The 23,073-nt window shown below is 43.4% G+C and overlaps 1 protein-coding gene and 1 non-coding gene across 2 annotated transcripts in view; one reads left to right on the top strand and one right to left on the bottom strand.

Moving 5' to 3' along the window:
• Nucleotides 1-8,282: 8,282 nt before the first annotated feature.
• The window catches only part of LOC124798585 (neuronal acetylcholine receptor subunit alpha-10-like), a 224,888-nt gene continuing 210,097 nt past the window's right edge, over nt 8,283-23,073 (bottom strand). The window contains exon 9 of the mRNA XM_047262047.1: nt 8,283-8,565. Coding sequence (XP_047118003.1) covers nt 8,431-8,565 — 135 coding nt within the window. The 3' untranslated portion in view covers nt 8,283-8,430. The remainder of the gene's footprint in view (nt 8,566-23,073) is intronic.
• Nucleotides 9,049-9,122, top strand: Trnas-uga. The gene has a single exon. It is a non-coding gene; the product is annotated as a tRNA-Ser (tRNA).

Here is a 23,073-nt window from a genome sequence, read left to right as displayed (position 1 = left end):
ATAAAGCCGGCAAGAATGCCGTCCATTAAATTTTGTGTCTTCAGTGCGGTATCTGTCGTCAACATGACTGAACGCTATACTTCAAGTAAGGAATGGTACACTATCTGCTGAATCAGTGGGTATTAGAAAGTGGAGGTGGCTGCCACTGACATAAGTTGTGAGAACTCTAATACTGTTTTTGTTTTCTGAAGACCATCGCCAAACATTACATCTACATCTGCATCTACATCCATACTCCGCAAACCACCTGACGGTGTGTGGCGGTGGGTAGCTTGAGTACCTCTATCGGTTCTCCCTTTTATTCCAGTCTCGTATTGTTCGTCGAAAGAAGGATTGTCGGTATGCCTCTGTGTGGGCTCTAATCTCTCTGATTTTATCCTCATAGTCTCTTCGCGAGATATACGTCGGAGGGAGCAATATAGTGCTTGACTCTTCGGTGGAGGTATGTTCTCGAAACTTCAACAAAAGCCCGTACCGAGCTACTGAGCGTCTCTCCTGCAGAGTCTTCCACTGGAGTTTGTCTATCATCTCCGTAACGCTTTCCCGATTACTAAATGATCCTCTAACGAAGCGCGCTGCTCTCCGTTGGATCTTCTCTATCTCTTCTATCAACCCTACCTGGTACGGATCCCACACTGCTGAGCAGTAATCAAGAAGCGGGCAAACAAGCGTACGTACCCTACTTCCTTTGTTTTCGGATTGCATTTCCTTAGGATTCTTCCAATGAATCTCAGTCTGGCATCTGCTTTACCGACGATCAACTTTATATGATCATTCCATTTCAAATCACTCCTAATGCGTGCTCCCAGATAATTTATGGCATTAACTGCTTCCAGTTGGTGACCTGCTATATTGTAGCTAAATGATAAGGGATCTTTCTTTCTATGTATTCGCAGCACATTACACTTGTCTACATTGAGATTCAATTTCCATTCCCTGCACCATGCGTCAATTCGCTGCAGATCCTCCTGCATTTCAGTACAATTTTCCATTGTTACAACCTCTCGATATACCACAGCATCATCTGCAAAAAGCCTCAGTGAACTTCCGATGTCATCCACAAGGTCATTTATTTTAGTACAAGAAGAACCTTAGAAGTCGTCGATTTGAGGCATTCACCGTCGAATAGTCTAGCACTGATGCCAACGTGACTATCATTCATGTCATCATCGCCATCATCCCGGATTAAGCCACTGCTGTTTTCCTCTGCCCTCAAACGTCTTGTTCGCTCACGTCGAGACTTTTTTCTTGAGATTATGAACCATCACATCTAATTTGGAATCACAGCGGAGTGAACTGTAAATAACCAAATTTGGGATCTGCGTGCTTCAACATAAAGGAAAATTTGGGCAGTTTTGGTTACTGAAGGTGGCCATATTCCATAGTACGAGGTGCATTCACGTTCTAAGGCCTCCGACTTTTTTTAAAATTAACTACTCACCCGAAATCGATGAAACTGGCGTTACTTCTCGACGTAATCGCCCTGCACACGTACACATTTTTCACGGCGCTGACGCCATGATTCCATGGCAGCGGCGAAGGCTTCTTTAGGAGTCTGTTTTGACCACTGGAAAATCGCTGAGGCAATAGCAGCACGGCTGGTGAATGTGCGGCCACGGAGAGTGTCTTTCATTGTTGGAAAAAGCCAAAAGTCACTAGGAGCCAGGTCAGGTGAGTAGGGAGCATGAGGAATCACTTCAAAGTTGTTATCACGAAGAAATTGTTGCGTAACGTTAGCTCGATGTGCGGGTGCGTTGTCTTGGTTAAACAGCACACGCGCAGCCCTTCCCAGACGTTTTTGTTGCAGTGCAGGAAGGAATTTGTTCTTCAAAACATTTTCGTAGGATGCATGTGTTACCGTAGTGCCCTTTGGAACGCAATGGGTAAGGATTACGCCCTCGCTGTCCCAGAACATGGACACCATCATTTTTTCAGCACTGGCGGTTACCCGAAATTTTTTTGGTGGCGGTGAATCTGTATGCTTCCATTGAGCTGACTGGCGCTTTGTTTCTGGATTGAAAAATGGCATCCACGTCTCACCCATTGTCACAACCGACGAAAAGAAAGTCCCATTCATGCTGACGTTGCGCGTCAACATTGCTTGGCAACATGCCACACGGGCAGCCATGTGGTCGTCCGTCAGTATTTGTGGCACCCACCTGGATGACACTTTTCGCATTTTCAGGTGGTCATGCAGGATTGTGTGCACAGAACCCACAGAAATGCCAACTCTGGAGGCGATCTGTTCAACAGTCATTTGGCGATCCCCCAAACCAATTCTCTCCACTTTCTCGATCATGTCGTCAGACCGGCTTGTGTGAGCCCGAGGTTGTTTCGGTTTGTTGTCACACGATGTTCTGCCTTCATTAAACTGTTGCACCCACGAACGCACTTTCGACACATCCATAACTCCATCACCACATGTCTCCTTCAACTGTCGATGAATTTCAATTGGTTTCACACCACGCAAATTCAGAAAACGAATGATTGCACGCTGTTCAAGTAAGGAAAACGTCGCCATTTTAAGTATTTAAAACAGTTCTCATTCTCGCCACTGGCGGTAAAATTGCATCTGCCGTACGGTGCTGCCATCTCTGGGACGTATTGACAATGAACGCGGCCTCATTTTAAAACAATGCACATGTTTCTGTCTCTTTCCAGTCCGGAGAAAAAAATCGGAGGCCTTAGAACTTGAATGCACCTCGTATACTGCGAGTCACATCTGAAGCTGGTGGAGTTTTGAACAGTTCTTCTCCTGCGCCTCCAATAATTGCTGGTAACCAAAGGGATTTAATCGGGCTGTGATAACTGTTCTCCTGCAGTCTGGAGCGTGGCCGTCCTGCATTGGTGGCTGTAGTGCTTACGGTTTGTAAGGATTGTCAGCTTGGAAGGGGTCTCCTTCCTCTGCAGCACTTCTCCCTGTCTGCCTGTCTCTCTCTCTCTCTCTCTCTCTCTCTCTCTCTCTCTCTCCTTGCTCATTTTTTGCTAGGTGATCATATTACACTGCCTGATAAAAAATGAACTGCCCAGAGTGGGAGGTGGGAACTAAATAAAACTTTTTTGGTTGAGAGGGTATGTGATGTTACTATTGTGATTACAGATTAAAATCAATTTATCAGTTACTCAAGATCTTGGAATTATGAGCGCAGCACACTGATCAGTATAATATTGCACCTCTCCCCCCCCCCCTTCCCCCGTCCCCGACAGGTATGCAAGCGCTGATTCTGTTGGGACGGGTGATATGAAGCCGTTGATCCTCTCCTGAAGTAAGCTGGCCACAACTTTTCCAAATCGCCTTTGATATTCTGGATACTGGAAGTTGGACAGGGTTGACATCCAAACTGGTGTCATACATGTTCTGTTGAAGACATTTCTGGGGATCTCGCTGGCCACGAGGGTGCCACAAAATCGTGCTGAGAGTTCATAGAGACACGTGACATCTGAGGAAGAGCTTTGTCCAGTTGAAAAATGGTACCGTGATACTGTCACATGAGAGGTAACACATGAAAACGCAGGACGTCGGTAACCTACTGTTCTCTCGTCAGAGTTCCCTCAATCGCTACCAGCCGTAACATCAAGTCATAATTGTGACTTCCAACACCACGATGCCATGAGTAACACCGCTCTGTCTCTCCAAAACAATGAAAATGCGACTTCTTCCAAGTGTAATATCCCTTTATATTCGATGAATTATTCTGATACAATTCTACCCTTGAATGACGTTTACTAATTTTCTATCTTCATACTCGCAGAATCCATGCGCAAAGTAGTTTCATACAATAGCTATGCCATCAGCGCATAATTATTCTTTGTAGTACTCTCTCTGGTGGTTGTTAGAAAAAAGCTTCCGAGATTGTCTTCGTGCCGATTAGCCTGAGCATTGTTTGAAGAACTGTAATCTGATTATTGAGATTTATGACAAAAGATAACTGATACGAAATTGTACGATTAAAAGGGAAATATATACAGGGTGAGTCACCTAACGTTACCGCTGGATGTATTTCGTAAACCACATCAAATACTGACGAACCGATTCCACAGACCGAACGTGAGGAGAGGGGCTAGTGTAATTGTTTAATACAAACCATACAAAAATGTACGGAAGTATGTTTTTTAACACAAACCTACGTTTTTTTTAAAATGGAACCACGTTAGTTTTGCTAGCACATCTGAACATATAAACAAATACGTAATCAGTGGCATTTGTTGCATTTTAAAATGTTAATTACATCCAGAGATATTGTAACCTAAAGTTGACGCTTGAAACCTCCGGCGTTCAGTGCGTGTTGTAACAAACACGGGCCACGGTCGGCGAGCAGCATCTGCAGGGACATGTTTACGATGACGACAGTGTTTACGAGTGTGGCTGTAGTGCACTGTTGTGGTTTGGTCTAGCTGTCGCAGTGTCCGCATGTAGCGCTTGCTGCTATTGTTATTCTGCATTCGTCTCCGCACGCAGACCAACTGTAGTACACCGTGTTACCAGACGTCTGTGATAGTGTAGTGTTGCACGAACTGTGACCATGGTGTATTCGAACTCTGAAAAGCCGTAGATGATACTCATCTATGGCGAGTGTCGACGAAATGCAGCTGAATCCTGCAGGGTGTATGCAGAACGGTACGCGGATAGAGAGCATCCAACGTGCCGCACATTGCAAAACATCTACCGCCAACTGTATGCAACAGGTATGGTCGTAGCACGCAAACGGGTCCGTAACAGGCCCGTCACAGGAGGAGCGGTTGCAGTTGGTGTGTTAGCTGCTGTTGCCATGAACCCACACATGAGTACACGGGACATTGCGAGAGCCGGTGGACTGAGTCAAAGTAGTGTCATGCGCATACTGCATCGTCACCGCTTTCACCCGTTTTATGTGTCGCTACATCAGCAATTACATGGTGATGACTTTAATCATCGAGTGCAATTCTGTCAATGGGCATTAACAGAGAATGCGTTGCAGTTCTACCTGTTTACCGATGAAGCGGGTTTCACAAACCACAGGGCAGTGAATCTACGGAACATGCATTACTGGTCCATGGACAATCCTCGCTGCCTCAGACAGGTAGAGCGACAGCGACCGTGGACTGTAAATGTATGGTGCGGAATCATTGGCGACCACCTCATTGGTCCTCACTTCATTTCAGGGGTCCAAACAGCTGCAACATACATCGCGTTTCTACAGAATGATCTGCCAACGTTGCTCGAAAATGTCCCACTGGAAACGCGTCGACGTATGTGGTATCAGCATGATGGTGCACCTGCATATTCCGCAATTAACACTAGATTGACCCTTGACAGGATGTTCGACGGGTGTTTCATAGGACGTGGAGGACGCATAAATTGGCCAGCCCGTTCTCCTGATCTTACACCTCTGGACTTCTTTCTGTGGGGTACGTTAAAGGAGAATGTGTACCGTGATGTGCCTACAACCCCAGAGGATATGAAACAACGTATTGTGGCAGCCTGCGGCGACATTAAACCAGATGTACTGCGGCGTGTACGACATTCATTACGCCAGAGATTGCAATTGTGTGCAGCAAATGATGGCCACCACATTGAACATCTATTGGCCTAACATGTCGGGACACACTCTATTCCACTCCGTAATTGAAAACGGAAACCACGTGTGTACGTGTACCTCACCCCTCATGGTAATGTACATGTGCGTCAGTGGAAAAGACCAATAAAAAGGTGTTAGTATGTGGACGTAATGTGCTGTTCCAGTCTCTTCCGTACCTAAGGTCCATCACCGTTCCCTTTGGATCCCTACGTAATTTGGTGCTCTCCGATACACACGATCGAACAGCGGAGGAGTGGTGGTCAAGCGTCAACTTTAGGTTACAATACCTCCGGATGTGATTAACATTCTACAATGCAACAAACGGCACTGATTACGTATTTGTTTATATGTTCAGATGTGCTAACAAACCTAACGGGGTTCCATTTAAAAAATCGTAGGTTTGTGTTAAAAAACATACTTTCGTGCATTTTTTTATGGTTTGTATTAACCAATTACACTAGCCCCTCTCCTCACGTTCGATCTGTGGAATCGATTCGTCAGTATTTGATGTGGTTTACGAAATATATCCAGCGGTAATGTTAGGTGACTCACCCTGTATATATTGCTCCTTCATACAAAAGGTGTGTAACAATTTACATTATTTGACTTTTGAGAATTAATGATATTCATCGATATATTGCGTAGTTGTTAATTAGAAAGGAACTTCCGAAAGACTGGATATGAACCTGCATTTAATAATCCAAGAGCTCCATTACTTCTTCGGAAGGTTAAACTTCATCAAAGCCAAATATGCGCTTGATCTGAGGTTTCCCGACTGATTATACAACGCTCCCAAAAATACGAGGCATTTTATTTGTACAGATTAGCAGACTGCCGCAAAGCACGAGCCTGCAGAGAAGAAGAATCATCACCTGATTTCATTCTAACAAGTAAAATTTCTTAATCATTTTGAGTGACTGAGTTATGACTGTGTTTCCTATTATGAATGATTGATTGCTCGAACGAACTGAGAACTACATAACTACATAATTACATAGATAGGAGGAAAAATTATACAACCTTCCATCGCAGGCGCAGATGTGAAGCGATTACGATGTTCTTCGACAATGCGATGAGGTTCCGTTGTAGTGGTTGAACATAGTTGATGGGAACGGTGATGACGAGCATCCCTGCCATCACGTTCCCATGCAGTGCAACATCTGGATGCCCCACAAGTCTAGATACTACATAATTCGATGAGCCGACAAAACGGAGACCCACAATGCAGCAGCTTTCAGATTCGGTTGGATGCTGATAACGCTGTCTCACACAGGTGTCTATCACAGTGATGAATACATCTCTGCTCACACCCATCGTTTATCCTATCTGACCTGGTAACGACACTATTCGTCCTCGAGACTCAGAGGGCCATAGACACGGGTTCCCAGGTAGATGGTAGATGCCGTGTTTCTTGACTTCCGCAAGGCGTTCAGTACAGCTCCCCACAGTCGTTTAATGAACAAAGGAAGAAAATATGGACTATCAGACAAATTGTGTGATTGGATTGAAGAGTTCCTAGATAACAGGACGCAGCATGTCATTCTCAATGGAGAGAAGTCTTCCGAAGTAAGAGTGATTTCAGGTGTGCCGCAGGGGAGTGTCGTAGCACCGTTGCTATTCACAATATACGTAAATGACCTTGTGGATGACATCGGAATTTCACTGAGGCTTTTTGCGGATGATGCTGTGGTATATTGAGAGGTTGTAACAATGGAAGATTGTACTGAAGTGCAGGAGGATCTGCAGCGAATTGACGCATGGTGCAGGGAATGGCAATTGAATCTCAATGTAGACAAGTGTAATGTGCTGCGAATACATAGAAAGATAGATCCCTTATCATTTAGCTACAATATTGCAGGTCAGCAACTGGAAGCAGTTAATGCCATAAATTATCTGGGAGAACGCATTAGGAGTGATTTAAAATGGAATGATGATATAAAGTTGATCGTCGGTAAAGCAGATGCCAGACTGAGATTCATTGGAAGAATCCTAAGGAAATGCAACCCGAAAACAAAGGAAGTAGGTTACAGTACGCTTGTTCGCCCGCTGCTTGAATACAGCTCAGCAGTGTGGGATCCGTAGCAGATAGGGTTGATAGAAGAGATAGAGAAGATCCAACGGAGAGCAGCGCGCTTCGTTGCAGGGTCATTTAGTAATCGTGAAAGCGATACGGAGTTGATAGATAAACTCCAGTGGAAGACTCTGCAGGAGAGACGCTCAGTAGCTCGGTACGGGCTTTTATTGAAGTTTCGAGAACATACCTTCACCGAAGAGTCAACCAGTATATTGCTCCCTCCTACGTATATCTCGCGAAGAGACCAAGAGGATATAATCGGAGAGTTAGAGCCCACACAGAGGCATACCGACAATCCTTCTTTCCACGAACAATACGAGACTGGAATAGAAGGGAGAACCGATAGAGGTACTCAAGGTACCCTCCGCCACACACCGTCAGGTGGCTTGCGGAGTATGGATGTAGATGTAGATGTAGACGCTAAACAGGAACAACACCAACGCACTCTGGTGACCGCTCTACCTGTCACAGAGGATTACGACTAATCATTTGCGTATCCGCTGATGATGTGTACATTTACGATGTAACATTGGCGCCCGACTATGACTTCTGAATGCTTCACCTTTCTAACAGGTAGTGTTTTTGTCCAGTTCTTGTTCCTTGGTGGGCCAGATAAAATAAAACCCTTGTGTTTAGTTTTGTACTGAAATTTTACTTGAGGTAGAAGTATACAATGAGGCAGTGTTAGGTCTTGCTGCTGAGCGGCCGTGCCGTGGGATGAGGAACAGGTGGCCGCTGGTGTCACGCCGAAGCCGGCCCGCCTCGGGGCGGCAGGGGGCGCGGCTGCCTGCCCGCTCGTCAGGGCAGGAACCTGGCCAGCACGATGACGTAGGCCACCACCGAGACGGCGAGCACGCAGACGTCGACGGCGCCCGTCCAGCGCAGCCAGAAGTCCGCCGCGGGTGTGCCGGGCGGCGACGGCGACTCCGAAACCTGCAGAGGCAGTGGCGGTCGTTACATTCCGAACAATTCTAAAGGTGAAACTTCCTGGCAGATTAAAACTGTGTGCCGGACCGCGACTCGAACTCGGGACCTTTGCCTTTCAAGGACAAGTGCTCTACCAACTATGCTACCCAAGCACGACTCACGCCCCGTCCTAGCAGCTTTACATATGCCAGTACCTCGTCTCCTACCTTCCAAACTTTACAGAAGCTCTCCTGCGAAACCTACAGAACTAGTACTCCTGAAAGAAAGGATATCGCAGAGACGTGGCTTAGCCAAAGCCTGGGGGATGATTCTAGAATGAAATTTTCACTCTATAGCGGAGTGTGCGCTGTGGCTAAGCCATGTCTCCGCAATATCCTTTCTTTCAGGAGAGCTAGTTCTGCAAGGTTCGCAGGAGAGTTTCTGTAAAATTTGGAAGGTAGGAGACGAGGTACTGGCATAAGTAAAGCTGTTAGGACGGGGCGTGAGCGGTGCTTGGGTAGCTCAGTTGGTAGAGCACTTGCCCTTGAAAGGCAAAGGTCCGAGTTCGAGTCTCGGTCCGGCACACAGTTTTAATCTGCCAGGAAGTTTCATATCAGCGCACACTCCGCTGCAGAGAGAAAATAGCATTCTGGAATTCTAAAGGTAATCCAGCTGGACAGTCTCCCAGGTGTGGGAGTCGTACTCACACTCGTGAGCAACCAGCACAGTGTCAACAATGTTTATTTTATTTATTTACACATCAAGTTCCGTAGGACCAAATTGAAGAGCAAATCTCCAAGGTCACGGAACGTGTCAGTACGTGAAATTACGACATAAAAGTAATAAATGTTTATGAACCCGAAAAAAGTCAGTCCGTAAGTTTAAGCAATCAACAATACAACACGAATCATCTTAATTTTTCAAGGAACTCCTCGACTGAATAGAAGGAGTGACCCACGAGGAAACTCTTCGGTTTGGATTGGAAAGCGCGTGGATTACTGCTAAGGTTTTTGAATTTCAGTGGTAGCTTATTGAAAATGGATGCAGTAGTATACTACAAACTTTTCTGCACGGGAGTTAAGGAAGTCCGATCCAAATGCAGGTTTGATTTCTGCCAAGTATTAACCGAGTGAAAGCTGCTTATTCTTCGGAATAAGCTAATATCGTTCACCAGAAACGACAGTAAGGAATATATATATCCCAATGTCAAAATACCCATACTCGTGAACAGGGATCGACAAGAGGTTCGTGAACTTATACCACTTATTGCTCAAACCACCTGTTTCTGAGCCAAAAATATCCTTTTAGAATGGGAAGAGTTACCCCAAAATATAATACCATACGACATATAATGGTAAGACAGAGATTTAGGAACCAGGTTTTAAACTGTAAGACATTTCCAGGGGCAGATGTGGACTCTGACCACAATCTAACGGTTATGAACTGTAGATTAAAACTGAAGAAACTGCAAAAAGGTGGGCATTTAAGGAGATGGGATCTGGATAAACTGAAACAACCAGAGGTTATACAGAGTTTGAAGGAGAGCATAAGGGAACATTTGACAGGAATGGAGGAAAGAAATACAGTAGAAGAAGAATGGGTAGCTTTCAGGGATGAAGTTGTAAAGGCAGCAGAGGATAAAGTAGATAAAAAAACGAGAGCTGCTAGAAATCCTTGGGTAACAAAAGAAATATTGAACTTAATTGACGAAAGGAGAAAATATAAAAATGCAGTAAATGAAGCAGGCAAAAAGGAATACAAATGTCTCTAAAATGAGATCGACAGGAAGTGCAAAATGGCTAAGCAGGGATGGCTAGAGGACAAATGTAAGGATGTAGAGGCTTGTCTCACCAGGGGTAAGATAAATACTGCCTACTGAGAGACCTTTGGAGAAAAGAGAACCACTTGTATGAATATCAAGAGCTCAGGTGGAAACCCAGTTCCAAGCAAAGAAGGGAAAGCAGAAAGGTGGAAGGAGTATATAGAAGGTCTATTCAACGGCGATGTTATTATGGATATGCTAGAGGATGTAGATGAAGATGAAATGGGAGATATGATACTGCGTGAAGAATTTGACAGAACACTGAAAGACCTAAGCCGAAACAAGGCCCCGGGAGTAGACAACATTCCATTAGAACTACTGACAGCTTTGGGAGAGCCAGTCCTGACTAAACTCTACCTTCTGGTGAGCAAGATATATGAGACAGGCGAAATACCCTCACACTTCAAGAAGAATATAATAATTCCAATCACAAAGAAACCAGGTGTTGACAGATGCGAAAATTACCAAACTATCAGTTTAATAATTCACGGCTGCAAAATACTAACGCGAATTCTTTACAGACGAATGGGAAAACTAGTAGAAGCCGACCTCGGGGAAGATCAGTTTGGATTCCGTAGAAATATTGGAACATGTGAGGCAATACTGACCCTACGACTTATCTTAGAAGAAAAATTAAGGAAAGGCAAACCTACGTTTCTAGCATTTGCAGACTTAGAGAAAGCGTTTGACAAGGTTGACTGCAACACTCTCTTTCAAATTCTGAAGGTGGCAGGGGTAAAATAATGGGAGCGAAAGGCTATTTACAATTTGTACAGAAACCAGATGGCAGTTACAAGAGTCGAGGGACACGAAAGGGAAGCAGTGGTTGGGAAGGGAGTGAGACAGGGTTGTAGCCTCTCCCCGATGTTATTCAATCTGTATATTGAGCAAGGAAACAAAAGAAAAATTCGGGGTAGGTATTAAAATCCATGGAGAAGAAATAAAAACTTTGAGGTTTGCCGATGACATTCTAATTCTGTCAGAGACAGCAAAGGAATTGGATAAGCAGTTGAACAAAAGCAAAACGAGGGTAATGGAATGTAGTCGAATTAAGTCGGGTGATGTTGAGGGAATTAAATTAGGAAATGAGACACTTAAAGTAGTAAAGGAGTTTTGCTATTTAGGGAGTAAAATAACTGATGATGGTCGAAGTAGAGAGGATCTAAAATGTAGAATGGCAATGGCAAGGAAAGCGTTTCTGAAGATGAGAAATTTGTTGACATCGAGTATAGATTTAAGTGTGAGGAAGTCGTTTCTGAAAGTATTTGTATGGAGTGTAGCCATGTATGGAAGTGAAACATGGACGATAAATAGTTTGGACATGAAGAGAATATAAGCTTTTGAAATGTGGTGCTACAGAAGAATGCTGAAGATTAGATGGGCTGATCACGTAAATAATGAGGAGGTATTGAGTAGGATTGGGGAGAAGAGAAATTTGTGGCACAACTTGACTAGAAGAAGGGATCGGTTGGTAGGACATGTTCTGAGGCATCAAGGGATCGCCAATTTAGTATTGGAGGGCAGCGTGGACGGTAAAAATCGTAGAGGGAGACCAAGAGATCAACACAGTAAGCAGATTCAGAAGGATGTAGGTTGTAGTAGGTACTGGGAGATAAAGAAGCTTGCACAGGATAGAGTAGCATGGAGAGCTGCATCAAACCAGTCTCAGGACTGAAGACCACAACAACGACATAAGCGAATGAAAATAAGCGAAGTAGACTAATTCTCGTGTCGAACGATCACTCACTTCAGATACCGTTCGAATAGTAAAAACGGCAGTATTAAGTATTTGAACAAGATCCTGAACGTTGACTTTTCACGACAGCTTACTATCTATCTGAACACCAAGAAATTTGAACTGTTCAGTTTCACTAATCATATGCCCGTTCGGTGAAAGTAAAACGTCAGGTAGTAACAACGATAGTACTCTCGGTAGCTGCAGACTTAACACTGTGTTTTGACGCATTGTGATGTCATTAGCTTCCGTCACCCGCCTGCAGGCTATATGGTGAGGTGACAAAAGTCGTGGGATAGCGATTTGCACATATACATATGGCGACAGTATCGCATAGGCAAGATATAAAAATGCAGTGCATTGGCGCACCTATCATTTGCACTCATGTGGTCCATGTGGAAAGGTGTCCTACGTGATTATGGCTGGACGACCGAAATTAACAGTCTTTGAACGTGGAACGGTAGTTGGAGCTAGACGGGTGGGACATTCCGTTTCGGAAATCGATAGGGAATTCAATATTCCGAGATCCAAAGAATCAAGAGTGAGCCGAGAGTACGTAAGTTCAGGCATTGCTTCTCACCATGGATAACGCAGTGGCCGATGGCCTTCACGTAACGACTAGGAGCAACAGTGTTTGCATAGAGTGGTCGGTGCTAACAGACGAGCAACACTGCCTGAAATACCTCCAGAAATCAGTGTGGGACTTACTGCGAACATATCCATTATTACAATGGGGCGAAGTTTGGCGTTGATGGGGTATGGCAGCAGACGACTGACCGAGTCCCTTTGGTAAACACACGACATCGCCTGCAGCGCCTTTCCTGGTCTCGTGACCATATAGCTTTGACCCTAGACGCTGGGGCCTTGTCGGATGAGTCCCAGTTCATTTGGTAAGGTCTAATGGTAGGTTTCGAGCATGCCGCAGACCCCACGAAGACACGACGAAAGTTGTGAACAAGGGACTGTGCAAGTTGGTGGGGATCCACAATGCTGTGGGCTGTGTTTATATGGATCACTGATTTCGAAGTGGTTCTCTTTGGCTACCTGGAGACCATTTGCAGTCATTTATGGACAACAATAAAGATGGAATTTTTATGGATGGCAATGTGCCATGTCACCAGGCCACAGTTGTTCGCGATGGAATTGAGGGATATTCTGGCAGACTGCTCGACATGAATCCCATTGAAAATTTATGGGACATAATCGAGACGTTAGTTCGCGCACAAACCCGCAACATTTTCGCAATTATGGATGGTTATAGAGGCAGCTTGGGTCAATATTTGGTAATTGGATGTCTCTATAGGCCCCCTGGCTCAGCAGCTGTTGTGGCTGAGCACCTAAAGGATAATTTGGAAAATATTTCGAGCAGATTTCCCCACCATGTTATAGTTCTGGGTGGAGATTTTAATTTGCCGGATATAGACTGGGAGACTCAAACGTTCACAACGGGTGGCAGGGACAAAGAATCCAGTGACATTTGTTTGGGTGCTTTATCTGAAAACTACCTTGAGCAGTTAAACAGAGAACCGACTCGCGTGCGATAACATATTAGACCTTCTGGTGACAAACAGACCCGAAATATTTGAAACAGTTAACGCAGAACAGGGAATCAACGATCATAAAGCGGTTACTGCATCGATGATTTCAGCCGTAAATAGAAATATTAAAAAAGGTAGGAAGATTTTTCTGCTTAGCAAAAGTGACAAAAAGCAGATTACAGAGTACCTGACGGCTCAACGCAAACGTTTTGTCTCAAGTACTGACAGTGTTGAGGATCAGTGGACAAAGTTCAAAACCATCGTACAATATGCGTTAGATGAGTATGTGGTAAGCAAGATCGTAAGAGATGGAAAAGAGCCACCGTGGTACAACAACCGAGTTAGAAAACTGCTGCGGAAGCAAAAGGAACTTCACAGCAAACATAAACGTAGCCAAAGCCTTGCAGAAAAACAAAAATTGCGCGAAGCGAAATATAGTGTGAGGAGGGCTACGCGAGAGGCGTTCAATGAATTCGAAAGTAAAGTTCTGTGTACTGACTTGGCAGAAAATCCTAAGAAATTTTGGTCTTATGTCAAAGCGGTTGATGGATCAAAACAATACGTCCAGACACTCTGTGACCAAAATGGTACTGAAACAGACGATGTCAGACTAAAGGCCGAAATACTAAATGTCTTTTTCCAAAGCTGTTTCACAGAGGAAGACTGCACTGTAATTCCTTCTCTAGATTGTCGCACAGATGACAAAATGGTAGATATCGAAGTACGCGACAGAGGGATAGAGAAATAAGTAAAATCGCTCAAAAGGGGAAAGGCCGCTGACCTGATGGGATACCAGTTCGATTTTACACAGAGTACGCGAAGGAACTTGCCCCTCTTCTTGCAGCGGTGTACCGTAGGTCTGTAGAAGAGCGTAGTGTTCCAAAGGATTGGAAAAGGGCACAGGTCGTCCCCGTTTTCAAGAAGGGACGACGAACAGATGTGCAGAACTATAGACCTATATCTCTAACGTCGATCAGTTGTAGAATTTTGGAACACGTATTATGTTCGAGTATAATGGCGTCTCTGGAGACTAGAAATCTACTCTGTAGGAATCAGCATGAGTTTCGAAAAAGACGGTCGTGTGAAACCCAGCTCGCGCTATTCGTCCACGAGACTCAGAGGGCCATAGACAAGGGTTCACAGGTAGATGCCGTGTTTCTTGACTTCCGCAAGGCGTTCGATACAGTTCCTCACAGTCGTTTAATGAACAAAGTAAGAGCATATGGACTATCAGACCAATTGTGTGATTGGATTGAGGAGTTCCTAGATAACAGAACGCAGCATGTCATTCTCAATGGAGAGAAATCTTCCGAATAAGAGTGATTTCAGGTGTGCCGCAGGGGAGTGCCGTAGGACCGTTGCTATTCACAATATACATAAATGACCTTGTGGATGACATTGGAAATTCACTGAGGCTTTTTGCGGACGATGCTGTGGTATATCGAGAGGTTGTAACAATGGAAAATTGTACTGAAATGCAGGAGGATCTGCAGCGAATTGACGCATGGTGCAGGGAATGGCAATTGAATCTCAATGTAGACAAGTGTAATGTGCTGCGAATACATAGAAAGATACATCCCTTATCATTTAGCTACAATATAGCAGGTCAGCAACTGGAAGCAGTTAATGCCATAAATTATCTGGGAGTACGCATTAGGAGTGATTTAAAATGGAATGGTGATATAAAGATGATCGTTAGTAAAGCAGATGCCAGACTGAGATTCATTGGAAGAATCCTAAGTAAATGTAATCCGAAAACAAAGGAAGTTGGTTACTGTACGCCTGTTTGCCCACTGCTTGAATACTGCTCAGCAGTGTGAGATCCGTACCAGATAGGGTTAATAGAAGAGATAGAGAAGATCCAACGGAGAGCAGCGCGCATCGTTACAGGATCATTTAGTAATCGCGAGAGCGTTACGGAGATGATAGATAAACTCCAGTGGAAGACTCTGCAGGAGAGACGCTCAGTAGCTCGGTACGGGCTTTTGTTGAAGTATCGAGAACATACCTTCACCGAAGAGTCAAGCAGTATATTGCTCTCTCCTATGTATATCTCGTGAAGAGACCATGAGGATAAAATCAGATAGATTAGAGCCCACACAGAAGCATCAACAATCCTTCTTTCCACGAACAATACGAGACTGGAATAGAAGGGAGAACCGATAGAGGTACTGAAGGTACCCTCCGCCACACACCGTCAGGTGGCTTGCGGAGTATGGATGTAGATGTAGATGTAGATGTAGATTTCCAATGACTTGTTGAGTACATGGCATGTCGAACTGCTGTACTATGTCGGACGAAAGGATGCCCGACTCAGTATGATGAGGTATCACATGAATTTTGTTACCTCAGTGTTTATACAACAAGGTGGTTCATGTTTCGGTTTGACAGTGTGCTGTCATTGAATTCATCGTTAAAGAGGACAACTGTGCTGCCAAAACAGTTTTCAGACTTCATCGAGTATGTGTGTGTGATGGTATGTGCGTGGGTTCCAGAAATTGCAGCAGATGGGTGGAAACACTTTTGTGAGGACGAGTATCCTGGATGGCAAGTCACTCTGGAAGCAGCTCCATGGTACTCGCGCCGAGCAATGAACTGACGAGATGGAAGGCGGACGTGTCACTGAGAATGAAGTTGGACGAATCTTGCATTAGGACACAGTGCGGCGCAGGCGACGGTCGAAGCACAGATAACGGAGAAATTTGTACGTGTTAGGTCCAACACTTATAGCTCTAACACCATAAGTGTAGCTCACCGCTGCCCGAGAAGAGGCCCCATGTGTGCCCGCGCTACGTGTCTCTCTGGTTATTTTATTCACGACGGTTGTATACTTTGTAAGCCAATTTCGTGTTGGAGATAGGGTACTTTAATTATTTACCCTTATGGAGTTTTAAGGACATTATGTATTCAAAGGTCAACAGTCTTTTATCTGAAAGTTTGACTAGAATATTACGAAACTAGTCTTTGAAAAGTAAATAATTTTAAAGCAGATGTTGCGGTTTTCATCAATCGAAATGTATGATCACGGCTTGTGTTGCCTCACATACCAAATGATTTGGAATACCAAGAAGTTCAGGAAGAACCGTGATCGGAAGCCATCTCCAGAAATTTTGAAATGAAGATCACGATATTTTCCTAACTATCTTAACAGGCGAAGAACGTCGATTTCGTAATTCTGAGCCTGAATCTAGCGCCAGAGTACGGATCGCATCTGGCACAAAAAAAAAAAAAAAAAAAAAGGAAACAAGAACAGTGAGATCTGCTGCGATAGTTACAGGCAGAATTTTCTGAGAAGCAGAACGCTGCATTCTGGCTGATGTCCTTGCACCTGCCTAGACTCCTTTGGACCTACAGATTATCCTGCAGCAGGATAACGTGAGACCTCAGGCTGAGAGTTGGGGCATTTGGGTGGACAAGTCTTCGGCACCCTTCTTTCACTTCCTAGATGTCACTCTTTGGCTACCATTCTTTAGCTTTTGTGAAAGAAAAGCGTTGAGGCCAGGGTCATGCTGGTGCTGTCAGCTGTTTACGTTCAACACGAGAAGGAAAAGTCATATCTAGAAATGGGGCAATATTAGCCTAATTTGGCTTCGAGATAAAACACTGGTATACATATTTAAAAATTATAATAAAATTGTAAATAGAAATAGAACTTGAGCACCCGTCCAATCTTACATAAAAAATAGAGGCAGGAAAAGGCGTATAGCACTCACAATCCGGTTACAGCCATGGTAGGAATTAAACAGTGGTGATGACATGGTCTTCATGAATTTAGAAAGTTATTTGACATCATTATCTGGAAGAAACTCTTTACGAGCCTGGAAAATACATATACAGATTTGAAAGATAGAAGAACAATATCCAAAAACACAAAATTTGAAGGGTGAGAACAACGATTAACGGAGGACAACGTAAATCTAAAATGAGAAATGTAGCAGTACTACTTTGCTCATTGTCGTTATATCTGCTTAGAAGTTTCGTGAAAAAGATATGATGATCACAAAGTCAAAACATCTATAGTTAAGGTGAACTGAATTCTCACTGCATCATGTTTGCAGACAATGTTGCTATAGTAGGTGATAGTTAAAACTGTATGCAGAATATGGTTTCTATATTTGCAACTACATTATTTTGAAAATGTTTGAACTTCAGATAATAGTAAAAATCCAAAATTATGACAGTCTGAAAAGAACACATACTATTAAAATACAAAGCAACAGGAAAGATCATAAACTGTATTATTTAGACACCTTAATTACAGAAACAGCAACTGTTATTTCAAAGTCAGAAAAGAAAATACAACACCAAGTACACTATCAGAAACTGAAGAAATTATTAATGAAGAAGTGATTTCGTGTAGAACAGAAAGCAACACAGTTTGTTAAGAAATCCACCGGGAGTGTACTCCCGTGTGAGTGAGAAGTCTGGAAACGTGGCTTTGGAGGAGGCTAAAAAAGGTCTGTCAGGACAGAAAGCAAATCCAATAAAAATGTTTTGAAAGTTACAGATGAGGAATAAACCTCACAAAAATATTTAAAAAAAGGAAAAAGAAACATCTGGAAATTTATTTAGATACGACAAGTTGGGAAAGAAGAACAAGATGTCAACAAAGAAAATAGTTGAAGATGTAGTTGACGGAACGAAATGTAAAAACTATCAAGAAATTAAGACAACTGCACAAAATAAAGAAGGATGGTATCATTCGCCCAGACACTATACGTGATTGAATGATGTATCCTAGTCCACTGCGGAAATAAGACATGTTAACTATGGTGATTTGGTATTCTAGATTATGTGTCATTTTTAAGTGAACACGGTACTCCGACATTTTTCGCTTTAATTTCATTTTCCGCAAAGTTGCGCTACTGAATAATTCTCCTGAGGTACCATTGTCGAATCATGGCCACGGAATTAAATTCCTGACTGGAAAGGAAATTGCTTTATTGTCGGTATGCAGCTTAATTTCTACGCCTTGGTGTTTAGGAACGTCGTTCATTTATTTTATCAGTTGCCTTGACATGTCGCAGAGGTGTACTTTTTACACTCTATCACTGTAATACGGAGAGTAGAGGATCCTGGATCGAATATTTTGAGATCAGGAAGCAATGGTATGATTTCCATCGGATATGATGTTTTGAACGAGCAGTGCGTCTGAGACATATGCTTGCAGACTACATGTGTATCACAACAAGCAACTGCCTGCCACATGAAAACAATCGTATGCGTGTCCATGGTAAGGGCAACCACGATAATTCATAATTGGTGACCCAAGATGGAGCATTGTTCTTTTCAGAAATTTGCAAACATGGATTTAATGCATGCTGCAGCAGGATGTGGTACCGAACGGATGCCCAGTAATTAGTTTTGCAAACGTGTCATCCTCTTGAGAACAAATTTATTGCCACTGGATTTCCCAAGGTACGTTGAGGTTTTCGCTGAATAATTGTTGGCGCAGTAGAATTTAAGGGTTTCGTTTGGGTTATGCAGGTGATGATTCTTTAATAGTTGTTCAAAAGTAGCAGTAGTAGTTAGAGTAGCAGCTACACTCCTATCATACGCGATATTGGCCAAATGATGTCACAGAGTTCCCTTATACAAATAATTACGTTCTTAAGTACACGTTTAGACTGACAGTCGCCAGTTTGAAGAATTGCGATGAGTTTTTATATCAATAAACAAGTAAATATTCATTTCTGAACATTAGTTCGTTATCGGAAAAAATCAGTTTGACATTCTCTACGACGTGCATGATTTCGAGCCTAAAATTTAGGAGCACGCTGTACACTACCTGATCGAAAGTATCCGGACACCCTTACGTAATGCCGTGTTGACCACTAGATGTCGCGAGAAGCGGATACGTCAGAACAAAGGAACCGTTAGTTGCCATTACAGAAGCAGTTACAGCGGAGTGGGTCGAATAGATTCATAATGCTTTGGTGCTCTATCGCGGAGGTGGTGCATGTGTAGTTACTCTTGTCAAAATGAAAAGCATAGGTTATATAGCTACGGCCACAGTAATAAAAAATTTCGTATAGTCTCCGCTTCTACTCATTGTTGTTGTTGTTGTGGTCTTCAGTCCTGAGACTGGTTTGATGCGTCTCTCCATGCTACTCTATCCTGTGCAAGCTTCTTCATCTCCCAGTACCTACTGCAATCTACATCCTTCTGAATCTGCTTAGTGTATTCATCTCTTGGTCTCCCTAAACAATTTTTACCCCCCACGCTGCCCTCCAATACTAAATTGGTGATCCCTCGATGCCTCAGAACATGTCCTACCAACCGATCCCGTCTTCTGGTCAAGTTGTGCCACAAACTTCTCTTCTCCCCAATCCTATTCAATACTTCCTCATTAGTTATGTGATCTACCCATCCAATCTTCAGCATTCTTCTGTAGCACCACATTTCGAATGCTTCTATTCTCTTCTTGTCCACACTATTTACCGTCCATGTTTCACTTCCATACATGGCTACACTCCATACAAATACTTTCAGAAATGACTTCCTGACACTTAAATCTATACTCGATGTCAACAAATTTCTCTTCTTCAGAAAAGCTTTCCTTGCCATTGCCAGTCTACATTTTATATCCTCTCTACCTCGACCATCATCAGTTATTTTGCTCCCCAAATAGCAAAACTCCTTTACTACTTTAAGTGTCTCATTTCCTAATCTAATTCCCTCAGCATCACCCGACTTAATTCGACTACATTCCATTATCCTCGTTTTGTTTTTGTTGATGTTCATCTTATATACTCCTTTCAAGACACTGTCCATTCCATTCAACTGACCGAGCGAGGTGGCGCAGTGGTTAGACACTGGAGTCGCATTCGGGAGGACGACGGTTCAATCCCGCGTCCGGCCATCCTGATTTAGGTTTTCCGTGATTTCCCTAAATCATTCCAGGCAAATGCCGGGATGGTTCCTCTGAAAGGGCACGGCCGACTTCCTTCCCTAATCCGATGAGACCGATGACCACGCTGTCTGGTCTCCTTCCAAACAACCAACCAACCAACCAACCATTCAACTGCTCTTCCAAGTCCTTTGCTGTCTCTGACGGAATTACAATGTCATCGGCGAACTTCAAAGTTTTTATTTCTTCTCCATGGATTTTAATGCCTACTCCGAATTTTTCATTTGTTTCCTTTACTGCTTGCTCAATATACAGATTGAACAACATCGGGGAGAGGCTACAACCCTGTCTTACTCCCTTCCCAACCATTGCTTCCCTTTCATGTCTCTCGACTCTTATAACTGCCATCTGGTTTCTGTACAAATTGTAAATAGCCTTTCGCTCCCTGTATTTTACCCCTGCCACCTTTAGAATTTGAAAGAGAGTATTCCAGTCAACATTGTCAAAATCTTTCTCTAAGTCTACAAATGCTAGAAACGTAGGTTTGCCTTTCCTTAATCTTTCTTCTAAGATAAGTCGTAAGGTAAGTATTGCGTCACCTGTTCCAGTGTTTCTACGGAATCAAAACTGATCTTCCCCGAGGTTGGCTTCTACTAGTTTTTCCATTCGTCTGTAAAGAATTCGTGTTAGCATTTTGCAGCTGTGACTTATTAAACTGATAGTTCGGTAATTTTCACATCTGTCAACACCTGCTTTCTTTGGGATTGGAATTATTAAATTCTTCTCGAAGTCTGAGGGTATTTCGCCTGTTGCATACATCTTGCTCACCAGATGGTAGAGTTTTGTCAGGACTGGCTCTCCCAAGGCTGTCAGTAGTTCCAATGGAATGTTGTCTACTCCGGGGGCCTTGTTTCGACTCAGGTCTTTCAGTGCTCTGTCAAACTCTTCACGCAGTATCTTATCTCCCATTTCGTCTTCATCTACATCCTCTTCCATTTCCATAATATTGTCCCCAAGCACATCGCCCTTGTATAGACCCTCTATATACTCTTTCCACCTTTCTGCTTTCCCTTCTTTGCTTAGTACTGGGTTTCCATCTGAGCTCTTGATATTCATACAAGTGGCTCTCTTATCTCCAAAGGTCTCTTTAGTTTTCCTGTAGGCAGTATCTATCTTACCCCTAGTGAGACAAGCCTCTACATCCTTACATTTGTCCTCTAGCCATCCCTGCTTAGCCATTTTGCACTTCCTGTCGATCTCATTTTTGAGACGTTTGTATTCCTTTTTGCCTGCTTCATTTACTGCATTTTTATATTTTCTCCTTTCATCAATTAAATTCAATATTTCTTCTGTTACCCAAGGATTTCTACTAGCCCTCCATTCCTGTCAATTGCTCTCTTATGCTCTCCCTGAAACTCTCTACAACCTCTGGTTCTTTCAGTTTATCCAGGTCCCATCTCCTTAAATTCCTACCTTTTTGCTGTTTCTTCAGTTTTAATCTACAGTTCATAACCAATAGATTGTGGTCAGAGTCCACATCTGCCCCTGGAAATGTCTTACAATTTAAAACCTGGTTCCTAAATCTCTGTCTTACCATTATATAATCTATCTGATACCTTTTAGTATCTCCAGGGTTCTTCCATGTATACAACCTTCTTTCACGATTCTTAAACCAAGTGTTAGCTATGATTATGTTGTGCTCTGTGCAAAATTCTACCAGGCGGCTTCCTCTTTCATTTCTTAGCCCCAATCCATATTCACCGACTATGTTTCCTTCTCTCCCTTTTCCTACACTCGAATTCCAGTCACCCATGACTATTAAATTTTCGTCTCCCTTCACTATCTGAATAATTTCTTTTATTTCATCATACATTTCTTCAATTTCTTCGTCATCTGCAGAGCTAGTTGGCATATAAACTTGTACTACTGTAGTAGGTGTGGGCTTCGTATCTATCTTGGCCACAATAATGCGTTCACTATGCTGTTTGTAGTAGCTTACCCGCATTCCTATTTTCCTATTCATTATTAAACCTACTCCTACATTACCCCTACTTGATTTTGTGTTTATAACCCTGTAGTCACCAGACCAGAAGTCTTGTTCCTCCTGCCACCGAACTTCACTAATAAGACGAGCCAGCCACCCCATAACACATTAAAATCTCCACCCAATTAAATTAGGCAGGATTCTTAGCCACCATATAAAATGTCAACAAATTACTTGCTATTGTTTCGCATAAGATTGAGGATAAGTCCCTCAGTAGACCAAAGGCCTCCCTCTATCCTGCATAGAAAACAGACGGAGTTAAAACGTGATGCACCATCGCTGGGACCTTGTAAGCACTGCATTCCGGTGGAGTCCATGCTACATTAGCAAGCATCATTGGGTTGTGTCCAATACGAAGGCGACTGAGGACCATTTCGTTCCTTCTCGCAGATCGAAAGGAAGTGCGCCTTAAAGTTAATTTGATCGACTGCAGCCTGTTGTTGTCACTTTCAGCCATTATCTTTTCCACTCAGCCAACACTCTGTCACCCACACGCCTATATTGTCCCCTTGCTTCGAATCATCAGTAAAAATCATCACGTGCCCG

Source organism: Schistocerca piceifrons, chromosome 5 (assembly GCF_021461385.2).
Source record: "Schistocerca piceifrons isolate TAMUIC-IGC-003096 chromosome 5, iqSchPice1.1, whole genome shotgun sequence".
Classification (NCBI taxonomy): domain Eukaryota; kingdom Metazoa; phylum Arthropoda; class Insecta; order Orthoptera; family Acrididae; genus Schistocerca; species Schistocerca piceifrons.
This window is presented reverse-complemented; position numbering and strand designations above follow the sequence as displayed.